General features: G+C 42.8%; 1 protein-coding gene across 2 annotated transcripts in view; it reads left to right on the top strand.

Moving 5' to 3' along the window:
• szt2 (SZT2 subunit of KICSTOR complex) overlaps nt 1-14,720 on the top strand; it is a 156,002-nt gene that overhangs the window by 72,169 nt on the left and 69,113 nt on the right. For both annotated transcript variants that reach the window (XM_030048953.1, XM_030048952.1), the window contains exons 50-53: nt 135-219; nt 8,413-8,583; nt 12,557-12,721; nt 13,530-13,729. In XM_030048953.1, the coding sequence (XP_029904813.1) occupies nt 135-219; nt 8,413-8,583; nt 12,557-12,721; nt 13,530-13,729 (621 nt within the window). The remainder of the gene's footprint in view (nt 1-134; nt 220-8,412; nt 8,584-12,556; nt 12,722-13,529; nt 13,730-14,720) is intronic.

Raw genomic sequence — 14,720 nt, 5'->3', positions numbered from 1 at the left:
TACCCTCAGCTCTGCATAAGTGTGGCAGAGACTAAACTCACTTTGACAAGTCTCATTGTGATGTATGAAATAAGTGCTGACTTGTATGGTTTTAGTTTCCTGGGGCTGATTTGTTCTCCCTTTTCTCTCTGCAGCACTACTTCCATCTAAGCAGTGACTTGCCTGACGGTGATATCTACCTCTACAATAAACCTGGGGGCCAGGGGACGGGAGGAAAAGGTAATCATATTCCCTCCTGCTCAGCATGCCTTTCATGCCACCAAGCCTCATTTGTAACAGCTGGAGATAGGCATGAACCCACTGGGAACAAACAAATACAACAAATACAAGGCAGTCCAAGGAACAGTAGTTTGCTTAGAGTTGAGGCAAAAAATGACAGGCGAGGGCTCAAACCAGGTAATCAGTCCAGCCGGCATACAAATCAGAAAACAGGCAGGCGATACGAATCCAGAAACCATAAAACAGTCCAGAGGTCGTGAACTGGAAGTGGGCTGTCTTTAACAGGCTCGAGCTGAGAGATGGGGCATGTAGGGTGGATCTTTGATGAACGGTTCCATAAACCTGGGGTTAGGGTGTAGTGGGGTGCAGGGCGACGGTGTCTGTTGGTTGCTATGCCGGCCATTGGAACGTAGGAACATAGACTGATGGGACACTGGTCTCCTGCTGCTGAGGTTGGTAGCCCAACGAACAGTGGAACAGGGAGAGACCTGCGGCTGAGCTGAGGAGTGTCTTATGCACTTACTCTACCATGATGAGATGTTTGGACCAGGAGGAAGGGCTGCGTGTTGAGAGGCAACGTAGCACAGTCTCAGAATCTGGGTTTGACCGGTGGACTTGGTGGTTGTGAATTAGAGAAAGAGAGAGAAAGACATGATGGAGCTTAATTGCAGCTGTTTCTTTGGCAGTAGGTAGATTGAGTAAGGGGATGAAAAGGGCAGATTTGGAAAAACAGTCTACAGCAGTGAGGATGACTGTGGCACCATCAGAGTGACGATGCCCAGTGACGAAATCCAGGGAACATCGAGGCTGGTAGGGAGACCAAAGGGAACGTGTCGGTCATTCTTCTGTTGAGCACAGATGCAACAGGCAGCTGTAAGTTCCTTCATGTCTTCTCCGTAAAGGGCTCTATGGATTACTGGTGAGCCCTCTTTTTTTTTTTTTTACTGGGCAAGAGGAAACAAAATGGCTGCTCTGTCCACAGTACAAGCAGCAGTTCTCCCACAGGCGGTGCTGTCGTTCTTCGGGTAGGAGCCAATCCTGGCCTAGCTGCATGGGCTCTGGGGCGTCCACTGGGTCACTGGGAGTTTGCTCTGGAGAGGAGGGTGGACACAGGACACGGGTGTGTGTGGAGCATGCCCTCTCCTTCTGCTGTTCATGGAGACATCCATCTATGCGAACGGCGAGAGCCACTGGGGCGTCCAGACCCACTGGGAGTTCCCGTGCCGCCAGCTCCTCCTTAATGCAATCAGATAACCCATTATAGAAAGCATCATACAACAAGGGAGCATCCACTTACTTTCAGCCGCAGCACTTGGGAATTCAATGGAGTGTCTGTCACCGTTCATCTGCCCTGAGTGAGACTGAGACGCCCCCCAGCCGCCTGCTCACTGGGAGGAGTATGGTCAAAAACCTTATGGAGCTCATCGGAAACATGAACAAATGACAAAATAAGGCATGGCAGACCGCGCTGTGAAATATTCTTCCTGTGGGCGCTCACATGTGCATAATACATGTATGATATATTTACAAAGACAGATTCAGCCGAAATGAGACATTACAGGCAAAACTGCCTGCTGTGTTGTATTGTAGTATTTTCAGATGGATGAGGTTGGTGTTGGGGCGCGTTGGAACACAGAAGAGAATATCTGTTTTGCTGTGTGTGAAACGATATCTGAGCACAAAACCAAAGATTTATCAGTGATTTTAGTGTCAAAAACAAATGATGGCAAAATGGTGACAGCTACTTGTTCTCACTGTCAGCCACTTCAGTGACGCAGGAGTTAGTGATAAACAGTGCAGTGGTGCCACCCCCCAGGGTCCTGTTGGCTCCTGTGAGTCCCACATGTCGAGCAGTGACCGAAAAAACAGGTGCAACTGGAACTGGACCCGTTGCAAATGGAAATACCATAGGAATATGGAAAAAAAACCCTGTTTTTTTAGTGCCAAAGAAACACCAAAAGGTTTGGAACTGTTGTAGCAGAAAAGAGCGTTAAAAGACTTTCTGAAACCTTCGCATATCATGTGTACATGCGGGTTAGTTGACCTTGCTCAGTGGCTCTTCAGCAGCATGTGTTGAACCAGCAACCGGCACAATACTCACAGATTTACCAGCGGTCATTAAATTTCTGGAAAGTCATGGAATTTTGAAAAGCCTATTCCGGACAGGGATAAGGTGTGCAATATCCTGAAATTTGGCCAGCCTCAGTTTAAAAAGTCAGTAACTTGTCACTCACCATACATGATATATGTGTATGTATATATATTTTTCTTATTTTACAATGTGTTTCATGTTATGTTCACTTTCCACACACAATAAATCAGAATAATAAGCTTTAATCAGACTTCTGAATCTGAAGTTGGTTTAAAATTTTACTCAAAGGAAGGAGTGTTAACTTCACCATATACAGGTCATGGAAGTTCAACATTTTAGTCAAACTCATGGGAAAATCAGAGACTTTGGGTTAGCCTGCAGTCGGTAGTCTCTTTAATCACATTGCTGCTCCTTTATCTCACCCAGCTGTGCCCTCTTTCTCACTTTTCTTCAGTCTTTCTTCCCATCACTGCACCTTTAAGCTCGTTCACCTACACAACATCCTCCTCGAATTCACAATTGAATTCACAGCAAGAGTGTGTTCCTCTATAATTAGAAAGCTGTTTCCTGTTTACCATGCACAAATAAGGTTTTAGTTCAGTGGTGTGTGTGTGTGTTGTTGTTTTTTTTTTTCTTCAGCTCTTCCTTGTGTTATTGTTAAGCTGCTGACTTGGTGGGAGTGATAGCACGGGATATGCTGACAGACCCTTTTCCTATTTATAACTCCCACATTAAATGCAGAACAAATTATCCACCGCCTGCATGCCATAGCTAAAAAATACTACGCTAATTTCCCTTGTTGTGTAGTGACACAGTCCTAATTTCTTTGAGCACCAGCACAATTATTTTCCTGAGGTGGCTTTCTTTTTCCTCACTCTGCCGTACACTCGCAGCGTCTCTCACCAAACCCTGTGCATGTGTATCAGCTAATAACCAGTTGTCCATTTCTCCATTGGATAATTATACAGGTCTCTTTCTTCCACTCACACCCGTGTAATTTTCAGACGTGCTTTTGCATACACACTGCCATCCTGATTTGCCCTCCTGCTGGAGATGATTAGCCTGTTGTACGAAAGCTTATCAGCTATAGCGTGTTCATTATATGTAGGTTGTTGACAGCTACACAAATAACACAAGTTTTTTTTTTTGTTGTTTTGTTTTGTTGTGTTTTTCTGATTTGAAGAATATGTGTTAGGGCCCTGGATGCTGGATTGTTGGATCTGACACCAAAGCCAAGGTTCCAATTTAAGCTTGAATGGAACTGGTGTCAGCTCTGTATTTTCATGTAAGACTGCTTTAGCAAAGTTAATGCCATGTTTAATTAAATCGTTTTTTTTTTTTTTTGTTTTTTTTAATAATATTATTATTATTCTCCAATCTGGACATTAATGGAGATTTTCAGAGGACTAAATGTCACTAGCACCAGCAGTGGCTCTTTTTTCCCCCCCAATGTTCCCTCTTATCTCTCTTAGTGGAGGGAGTCTGTTAGAGGCCCAGAAATTACAAAAGCAGGTTCTGGGACTGAAAGTTGCCTGGCTCAAATCTGTGAATTTTAAACTATATGTGGGGGAAAGTGAATGAATAACACTCTCCCTTCCCTCAACAGCTACCATCAAAAATCACCCAGTTGCTCAAGTGAAGCTGCTCGCTGGCAAATAATGGAGGACTGTGGTTGTTACTGGGCAGCTCCCAAGTGTGGACTTAACTATGCATGTCAAGGATGTTGCAGAAAAAAAGAGCACGTACGCGCAGTAAACCTTCCCTGGATGAATAAAGTTTAACACAATGAATGACACACCAAGTCACAAAGTTCAATCAAATAATTCTCCCGGAAAAATAATACAGTCCTTCAACAAATGGTTGAAGGTCTAACAGGATGTGAGCATTTTCAGTCATTATTTTAATTGATTTTGAAATTTTATCGCCTAAAGGAGTATTCTTCCAGTTTTTATTGCAGTCACACGGAGGAAAGATATAATAAGTTGAATTATACCGCTCACTCCAATAGCAGTAGGCAGCACTTTGAAATTGCGGCACTATTGGATTGCTGTTACATGGTGCAATTGCGGTAATGAGATCATAATATTGGGTGCTCTCTCGGGATCCCCACCCTCTAGTCTCCCTTTCAAAATGACCTGTTTGTGCCTTTCAAATTGTAAACACCAGTGGTGGCGTGGACAGCTTTGTTCCCCTGCTCATGTTTTCGTCTGACTTGCAGTTTAACTACTTTTTAATTGCCCCGAAGGAAAGCTCTGACTCCATCTCATTAATTTTCGGAGTGGCACAACAAGGTGCTCGAATTATTTGATACTACGTGATCCCTGCCTGGCGTGTAAAATAATTATGTCAGTGTCAGACAGTTTAAGCAGTCTTTTGGCAAACGAGAACGTGCCGATCGCACCGCCACATCCTGCCAGTCAATTAAGGAAACGTTTTCTAATGAACTGAAAAGCTGCCTGGTGAATCTCAAGACACCCATCTCAGCGGATGATCTCACAGCGACGGGGATGTTTTCCCCTTTTTGGAAAGAGCAGACTTTGACAGAGTCAGGAGGGGATAGATTGTAAACAAGCGATTATGTGTGATGGCATGATTGGCTAGACTGAAATGAGGACTGACGGCAGATCGTGTTCGCACCTCACAGTCTGCTGGTTACACAGCTACTCCACATACAGTAGGACCTGTGGGCTGACAGTTGTTGAAGCATATGGGCCGGTGAAGTAAGCAGAAGGTGAGCAGTGTTAAGACCACAAGATGTCACCATTCTGTTAGTGGGAGGCACAACATGCAAGTGGTGGCCCATCCACCCCATGCTTTGTTGCCTTGCTGCTGATATTGGAATGGGATTTTGGGATGATGTAATGCTGAAGCAGAGTGTTGTCTGTTTAATCTGATCGCAGGGGCCATGTGCAATGTGTCCGAAAGCAAGTTTCTCACAAAGATACTCTGCAACGAAGAGTAATGGATCACATCTCAGTGTTTTTTTTTTTTTTTTTTTTTTTTTTTTTTTTGCTCAGCGACTGCAGACTAATGGCTTCAGTGACAGTAATGGATCGGGTCGGTACTCGGGCCTAGGACGTAACTCGAAGTTTAACGCTGTAAAATTGGATTTAAAGTGAAAAAAAATTGGTCTTGGTGTGCATCCCTAATTCTGTCTCATGGGTGTCTCTAATGTTGGCCCAGGTACCATGTTGGAGCTGGTTCAGCAACTCCTCCCACCCTCCCAGTTCAAAGGTACCACCATCTGTATCATGTCCCTTTTCTGTCCCCTTCTTCAAGCCTGCACAGCCATCGTGTTGACTGAAGCCCATGCTGTGTGCTCTGCTCTTGACTTTTTTTTTTTTCCTTTATTTTCATGGCATTTCTTTGCAGTGTTGTATTTTTTGCTCAGTTCAGTCTTCTTCAGCATTGAAAAAAACAAAAACAAAAAAAACCAAAAAACTGGATTGTATCTCTTGAGTTGCCCTTAGCTCCAGCATGGACTTCTAAGGTGCATGAAGTGTGGTGTTTTTGTTACCTGGGCTGTCGTACCGTATGAGTTATGATGTTTTCCTGAGTTGGCGCTTGTGTCAGTGAGCATACATTCAGCAAATGGCACATATTTTAAATCAGATGAAAATATTTAAATTAATGCGATAGCTGAGCCCTACTAATTAGATGACATCTCATTAGGTAGGGATATTTACTTATGATTCAACATGTTTGATTAGACATTACGGCTAGCTACATAAAACGCCATCCATTATAATTAAGGTCTCAGTGCATGTTGAAATAGATTAGCCTTGTATGTAATTACCTCAAACATGTTTTCCATATTCCTAGGTAGAGATAAATATTTGCTGCTCCATATAAAATGTGTTTAAATCAGTTTATTCTTACAGGCTTGCAGTAAGAATGCAGATCATGCTTTTAGTTGTTTATTTATTATTATTTCTTTTTTATTTTATTTTTGATTGTCTTTTTTTTTTAATTTGCTGTAGTAGTATGAAAATATCAAGTCATTTACATACATACAGACTAGCTGCCTGTCTCCTGATGTTGGAGGACTTCAACAGCACTTCCTTTTTTTCATTTTGGTCATTAAGGATGTGATACAGCATTTAAATACATTACAGAACCAGCTCTCAGTTTATTAGTTACCTGCGAGTTGCCGACCTCACTCACAGAGCTGCGCCTGATTGGCCAGGACAGGCGACACTGAAACTAATTCCTGTATTTTACTAATAGAACGGGGCTTGTGCTGTATCTGAGACAGTATTTCCCACCAATCAGGACGCTGCATAATGGCGTCAAAACCAGTTAAGGCTGAGTAATATTTCCTGCCAATCAGCATTCTGCAATTACGTTTTAGAGTTAAAGAGTTGGACCATCAGTCCTCAGTGAACTCTGAGTGAGTCTGTTCACACTGATATAGGCTAATCAAAATAACCCTCATTTTATGAAAAAAAAAAAAAAGAAACTACAAAACAATAATAGGCTAATTAGGCTTAAATTAATTATAAATTTAGTTGAAAACCTGCCCCCCATCGTGTCTGCTTATAAAAATTCTGGCCCTTGGACAAATGTAATTGACGACCCCCGTGCCTCAGCAGTCATCAGCCTCATTGCCCCAGCTGACATGATCAGCCATCATGAGCCACCAGTTACAAAGGCAGCATGGGATGCATGGAGCTCGCTCAATTGTGTCATGCTCTCTGAACAAATCTGTTTAGAGAGGGAATCACTCATCAGACGGAGACCACGTCCGGGAAGGCACCAAGCCCAGAGCACAGTATCCACGCTGAGCTGAGATTCACACAGATTACATTAGGAAGGAAATTTGCACGTTTTTTTTCCTCTTGCATCTTGCTTGAGCTAAGAGCAGAGCTTTTACCTTACTCACGACGCGTTTTTGCAAATGTAGTTGCAATGCACTGTGCAAGCCCATAGTTTTCTTTGTCACCTTCTGAAAGTGTGAATGACCCTAAAGCCCCTTTTTAATCAGAGCGTTTTCATTTGAGAAGAAATATCAGACTCGTAGTACAAAGGCTTTAGCAGGGCCAATGTTCAATATAATCCCAAAATCATCAAGATCAAGCTTTTTAAAAAAAATACTTATACTAAAAATATACTATACCACCAATATATTTTGTTTATTTAATTTAATTCAACAATACTGTGTAGTTATTATGGTTTTCAGATATAATTTGCATATGCATGACCATGACAGGTGCAAAGAAGATTTTTTATTTTATTTTATTTTATTTATTTATTTATTTTAATACCATCACTGTCAGCCAATTGCATGGCGTTCTTTTGTCATTTTGGTTGCAGCGCACACTCCCTGCGTGGATCTGGGCCTGAGTGTTGAACCATCACATGTACAAGCACATAGTAACCCACATTCGGGAGAAGAATGCATTATACCGAGTGAAGGGGTGTCAGAGTGGGAGAATGACACGGCTGCCTTGTGGCTCTGTGGGACCGCAGCAGGCTAGGTCTGTGCGCGAGGGCGGGACTGATTTATACCAGGGAATTTCTATAATGCATCTGTGTCTCTTGCGTATCCTGCTAGTTAGAGCTACCCATCAATCCTTCTCCATGCATGCTGCTGCTTACTAATGATGTGCAATAATAGCCGGTGCCATGTCGAACCGAACTCATAAGCTCGAGCTGTAGTGTTTAACTCGGGCATCACATGGTGAAGAATGCCTCTGTGCCCGGCCTTTATGAGATGAGAAGACGGATACTAAGACCCACTCATCAGTTGTGTCACTGCTGTGTTTTGCTTTGTTAGTTTAGATTTGTGCTGCTGCCTCAGAACAAGAAGCAAAAGGCCATAGAAACCGTGTCAGACCTCAGAGGGTTTTGACTTTATCAGCTGAACAGCAAATATTTGCCCAAAAACCCGAAAGCCATGTGAAAATTTAGCCGCTGTTGTGCCCTGCCAATGATTTGTGTAGCTACAAAGAGCCTGCTATTTTATTATTTAAGTTATTTTCAACCATTTTAAAGATAAAGCACTGTGATTTGATAAGTTTTGTAATGCTTTGTAATATGTTGATACAGTTCAGTAACAGCCGTTGGTCATTCTAACAAAACTCCCTCGCTGTGTTGTTCAGGTATTGCTTGTATCGCCCTGTCGTTTGTGGACGCCCAAGGCTGCCCCCTGCAGGTCCCGGCCCAGGACTGCAGCACAGCGCAGCGGCCAGAGAGCTGCTCCATCCCCCTGCAGCCAGAACACTTTAATGAGCTCACAGCCGTGGTGAAGGTGGATGCCAACGTCAGCTCAGGTACGGCCCTCAACGCAACTCCGAGCAGTCACCGCCACAGCGAGGAAGTCCGGCCTGTAGAGATATAGATACAGTTGTCCCTCGCTATAACGCGGTTCACCTTTTGCGGCCTCGCTGTTTCGTGGATTTTTTTAGTGCAATTTTGCATTTTTTTTTTTTTTTTTTTTTTACAGCGCATTGTGTTCTGCGTCCTGATTGGCTAAGGGACTGTAGACCATTGTCAATCAATCTCCGTGCCGTGTCTCCTGTACAGTACAGAATGCATTCATTCATACTGGACTTATTTTTCTACGAAGGTTTGAACTTTGAGAGTTTAAACAAGAGAGAAAAGTGAGAAAATGTTAATGCCTGTCTGAGAAAAGTGTATAAAGTGTGTAGTGAGGGGTTTTACAGCCTTAAAACATCTAGAATAATTGTAAAAAATAAAGCTGACTACTTCGCAGATTTCGCCTATTGCGGGTTATTTTTAGAACGTAACTCCCGCGATAAACGAGGGACCACTGTATAGATATAGATAGATATAGATATGTAGATAGATAGCTCAATAGATAAAGCTACAGTGGTGGAAAAAAGTTTTCGGACACCCCATGCATTTGTGAAATATTGCATTAACAAATCACTCTTAGGTCTTCAAATACATGAGAAATTTTGAGTATTGGGTCATTTTGGTACCAGTGATGAAGGTCGCTGTTTTTATTAAAAGACACAATTTTTGTTGCCAAGCTTGGTGTCTATATAAAGCCAGCACATCTGAAAGTTCTTCAGACACAAAAATGGCTAAAACAAGGAACCTAACGCAGGAAACACGCCTGAAGAGAAAGATTACACTGTCAACTATTTAGTTTGGTTAGTTTTTCTTGTAAACAATAAACAAAAAAATATAATTTGTATTTGTTTGTATCTGTCTAATGCAGCCACACCTTTTGAAACACAAAAAAGATTTTTCCACAAATATTTCATGATAATATTTGAGATTGTGAGATTGTGTAAAATTTTAAGGGTGTCCGAAACCTTTTTTCCACCACTGTATGTACGGTCATAATCCTTTTTGTTGCCACTGGTTTCTGTGACAAAAGTGCTAAAAAAGTATTTTTGCTACAGTTTGGATGTGAGTTTAGACTCACAGAAATCCAGTGCTGTGGCTTAACAGCTCAGGGGAGCACCGAGCGACTAATGAGGATATATTTCACCACCATGTGGAGTCAGATCACACCCAGGGAACTAGACAACACAACACGACACCAAAGGTCAATTTTACTTTAAACCAGAAAGTAGAGCTGCAACAGGGGAAAGAATAATTGAGACGCCACTAATTAATTCACTCTGTCCTCCCAAATGATAGTGTGGTGTCAGGTGCGGATGCTTCTTAAAACGGAAACAAAACCTCGGATCGAAGTCCAAAAGTGTCCCAAGCAGCAGCAGCGAGCGAGTCCTCTGTTCAATCCACTGCCACCAACCTCATGTCTTTGGTGTCCACTGGATTAAACCAGCCACAGACTGTCCCCACCACTAAATACTAATGTGCTCTGTATTGTCTCCTGACAGCTCGAATGACATGATTTCTGTGTATTTAAGTTTGGATTTGTCAAACCTGTCACCTCGCTGCCAGTCCACCAACTTGCCAAATGCAGCTGTAACATCCTGAAGATTTTCTGACACATCATCAACTAATTAGCAGCAGCCAAGGAGGATTGTGGAGGATTGGTGGCCAAGTGAAAACACTAACGGCCCAGCTTTGTCTGCTCGTGACATTAATTTCCATTGTACATATCCTTTCAGTAAATCAGAGCACGCAGTTGTGGGTTTTGATTATGTTCCAAAGGGAAAAAAACAAAATCTAGGATGCATTTAATTGCAGTTTCACCGCTTTAAAAAATCATTATAATCGTAAAACACCACACCAAATCGTGGGTAACAGACAAGCTAATAAAAGTTAAGTCCAAATTAAAAATATGGTAAATCATTCTGGCTAACGAGGACTACTCAATAATATTAAAGTCTTTTTTTTTGTCAATGTAAGGGCTGCATTTGTCAATTCGCATCATAGCGCCATGAATCAACATGAAGTCCTCCTTTTGGGGACTCATCAAAATAATAGTGTTTATAGATGTTTTTCCTTCCGCATATCAATAGGCAAATAGGATTGATCGAGTTATTGAGTTGTTGGGGAAATATAAATTGATTCTGGGTTTGAAGATAGAGCTGACCCTCAGTAAGTGGCCCGTCCCAGCATGTAGTTAATTTAGTTGAGGCTTAACTAGAGGTTTACCTGGAGACAGATGGACTTCAATGGCAGTTTTATTTCCCCAGTTTTGTGGTGCAAACGACACGATAATGTGAAGATGTCCTCAATATTCAAACTGTCTGTGTGGTGGAGTTTAACTGAAAGCTTCCAGGCAGGTTGCCAGCAGAATCCGACTGTTTTAGAAATGCCGTCTCGTTCCGGGTGTAAATGACATCCCGTACATCCAGATTTGAATAAATGATCTGATTGGCTGACAGCATGTATGGTGGATTTACCAGCTGGGAACGGAGGGCAAGCGAGGTCTTGGTATGTGACAGGAGCAACATAGGTTCATGTAAAATGGCAATAACTCTGCTTTTGCGGGTTTCTCGCTTATTTTCTTATCATGAATATCCTCATTATTGTTCATCAGACGACTAAAGTGGAGTGAAGACAGAACCTGAGGGGGAAGGAGGGCGATGGAGACCTCCGTGGTTCTTGTACTTTTTTGTTTGACATTTGAAATTCAGGAGGTGTTTTAAATGGCATGTGTCAAAGGAGGACTTTTTTTTACTGTTTTCTGAAAAATTATTTACTTTGGCACTGGCTGTGCTATGAACATTAACCAGATATTTCCACTTGAGACACAACAGCCAGTGAGAAACGGATGATGCTGAGCATTTGGAGAGGGTCACGGCCGAGGAGCGGTCAAACACAGAGAAACGGACGCTAAAGCAAAAACACGGACAACTACAGCAGATGGAGCATCAAAAACCGAAAAAAAGACACTTCTCCCATTTAAAATCAACAGCATGCTTTTCCTCATTACTGTAATATAGTGCAGCATTTTAAACGTCGAGTATCATTGTTAAAATAACTGTCATCAAGAACTGAGATTATGGTCAAGACGAGCAGCAGCTTCTGTTTCTAGTGTTTCCTTGAACCTTCCCGGCCTAAAGACGATGTGGCGACGTGTCTCACCACCTGCCTGTTTAAAACCAAAATATGTCTCCGTGAAGCATGGCCACATCGCTTTTCCATGTCACTTGTTGTTCAAACGGTCTATTTAAGATTCCTTGTCTTCTTTCTCACCTGTTTCTCCATTTTAAGTTTCATTTCAGTCACACGGTGCGTGTTGCACATTCAAAGGTTGTGATCCCTCGTGCAATGAAAGCACCACATCGAGGCTTAAAGGGGAATTGAAATAATAAACTCTTCAGTAAGTTGTATTAATATGAAATAGATAGATAGATAGATAGATAGATACTTTATTCATCCCGAAGGAAATTCACAATTTAGGAATTTAGGAAATATAGGGCGTGATCCAAATATTCGATTGTTTGGATAGTCATTTGTCGGGCAGGTATTCCTTTTTCAAATATTGGATTTGGATCTTTTCTTATAACAGTCTGCTCTCTGCCGACTGTACTCATCAAACATGTCAGGTTGTGTTTCTCAACTGTCAGATCTGCAGGATGTCGACTAGCAGCGGGTAAACTCGCCTAGAAAACACAAGGCATGAGCTCCACGGTGAATGAGGCAGGAAAGTGATGCGGCGAGCCCGTAGTTTGAGAGGAGAGAGAAGAGAGAGCTGCAGGACTGCCACTGAAGCCGAGCAGCCCAAAAAAACTGGGGCTGCGGACGGCCCCGGTGACACCGTGATGTATTATTGTCCGTGATGAATTGTGCAACCGCAGTGCTCAGCTGGACGGTGGTATTTAATCAGGCGCGCTGCTCTTCCCCTGACAGACGCACAACTCCGCGTTCGGTTTGACATCTGGGAGCAAGGCAACGTCAGCCCGCTGCAGCTCAGCGACAAGCTGCGGGGGGCGCTGCGCCACGCGCTCTGCGACGTCGTCATGGAGCTGCGGGTCCTGCCCAACCCGCTGTGCGAGAGACGAGACGAGGTGAAAGGTGAGAGCGCCGCTAATGTCTGATTCGCTCATTTTGTGACTTCTGCAGTAGAAATGTGTGATCTGCAAAGCTGCGTTCACACAGACAGTCAGAAGTGACCTTTTTACAGAAATGTGACACGGATCAGGTGTTTTTATGCCGGTGTGAACAGCAGAAAAAACACACTGAATGTGACCGTGTCAATTCTGATTCGGACCACAACATCACTCCTGCCTGCTGGTGTATTATCACAGTGCATGATGGTGTCATAAAAAAGTAATTCTAGGAAAATGTCTCTTAAGTAATGAGGGATGTCCAGTTACTACAACCAAGTACAAGTCAAATTGTGGAAATAGTCTTTTAACTGTAAATCCCCACAGCTAAGCAGTGATTTTTCACATAATTCCCATGATTTTGTTTTTGCAAAGAACAAAAACTCAAGGACAAAATCATGTTTGCAGAGATTTTTTACTCCAGACACTCCAAACAACGAGTTTTAGCCTTTCCAAGCTTTTTCGTTTTTTCCGTTTCAGAATACAACATCATATTTGTCCCATAAACTGCTTGTTAAAATGGCGCTCTCTGCACCGTGTTTTCTGTCTTAGCTGTGTCTCTGCATAGAGGAGATGAAGCCAGCTGATCAAACAGGGAGGCAGATAAACTGATGATTAGTCTGTACGGTGCGTCTGAGGGTGACGTGGGACCGAGCGCAGGCTGCACTTGTTGAAGTTGTTTAGCTAATTGGTCTGTGGAGAGTGTCGCTTCCACGTGTGGGTTTTCCTCATTCAGCCGCTGTTGCTGCTCTCCTCCCTCTGCACCGTGTCTTCAGGACTGCTCAATCCTTTGCCTGAGGTGAAGGATGGGAAAGACAGCCCCAGGCAGCGCAGCGGCTCCCGGGTCTTTAAAAGCAGCCCCTCCCCCATCACCTTGATCCAGGCTCCGGGGAGCACGCCGGCAACAGGCACCAGCACGCCCGAGTCCACCACGCCCACCGGCAAGAGCACCCGCCGCAGCTTCTGGGAGATCCTGGTCAGTTCCCCCACGGCCGAGGCGTTCATGAGAAAACCGTGTGCTCAGCTGTAGGTAACAGACAGGTTTACATTCAGTTTGGCGGCGGCTCACAGACAGGTAACCCTCGAGGCACACTGGAATATACTATAATAACGTCAAATAAAAAATGTAAATGTAATTTTGATAAACCACGTTTTACATTCAGTTTTCCCTCCAGGTTTCCAGAAGGTGTCAAATGTGTGTGTGTTATTATTGTTATTATTTTTAAATGGTATATTTATTGAGGTTTTCATTTTTTCACCACAAGAAAAGATATAATGCAATCAGTGCAAGCAGCATCATACATCACTTCTTCCCTCCCCACTCAAAAAAAAAGGGATTAAAATAAATAAAACATCCTTATCAACAATACTTCTAATAATTCACAATTATGACAGGTACAGCATGTGTTAATATGAAAGAGAAAATGTATAAAAATTTAATTATTACATTAAATTAGAGCAGGATAATGCATAAAGTATATCAAAATCAAGATGTATCATAAAAATGAGATCAAGAAAATGAGAAAATAAGTGGTTGAAACGCAGCAGCAGCAGCAGCGATGCAGCTGAAGACAAGGAGAGAGAAGAGAAAAACAAGAAAGAAAAGCAAAAACAGAAACAGCAGAATCTCCTCAGTATCAGGTTGTTGTTTGGCACACAGATGGAGCTGGACTGATAGGCTTTCTTTTGCACCGGTCAGGGGTGCTTTACTGAAAAAAAAAAAATATTTCAAAGGGGGAACATTATTGGAAAAAAAGTACTCAAGTTCCTTTTGGGCAGACACATTAATGCCATAACACAGGATCATACTGGTCAAGGGCTCCGGCTTACTCCCTTATTAAAGCATCAATAATCAAAGTTTCTTAAGAGATTATTTAAGCGAGGGCCGCTGTGTGTGTGAGCCAAGCACATGATTTAATGGCTGAGTCTACATGGTCCTCATATCTGGCCTGGGTGGCTAATAAACT

This window comes from Myripristis murdjan, chromosome 4 (genome assembly GCF_902150065.1).
Source record: "Myripristis murdjan chromosome 4, fMyrMur1.1, whole genome shotgun sequence".
Classification (NCBI taxonomy): domain Eukaryota; kingdom Metazoa; phylum Chordata; class Actinopteri; order Holocentriformes; family Holocentridae; genus Myripristis; species Myripristis murdjan.
The sequence above is the reverse complement of the archived record's forward strand: the minus strand, read 5'-3'. Positions and strand labels throughout refer to the sequence as shown.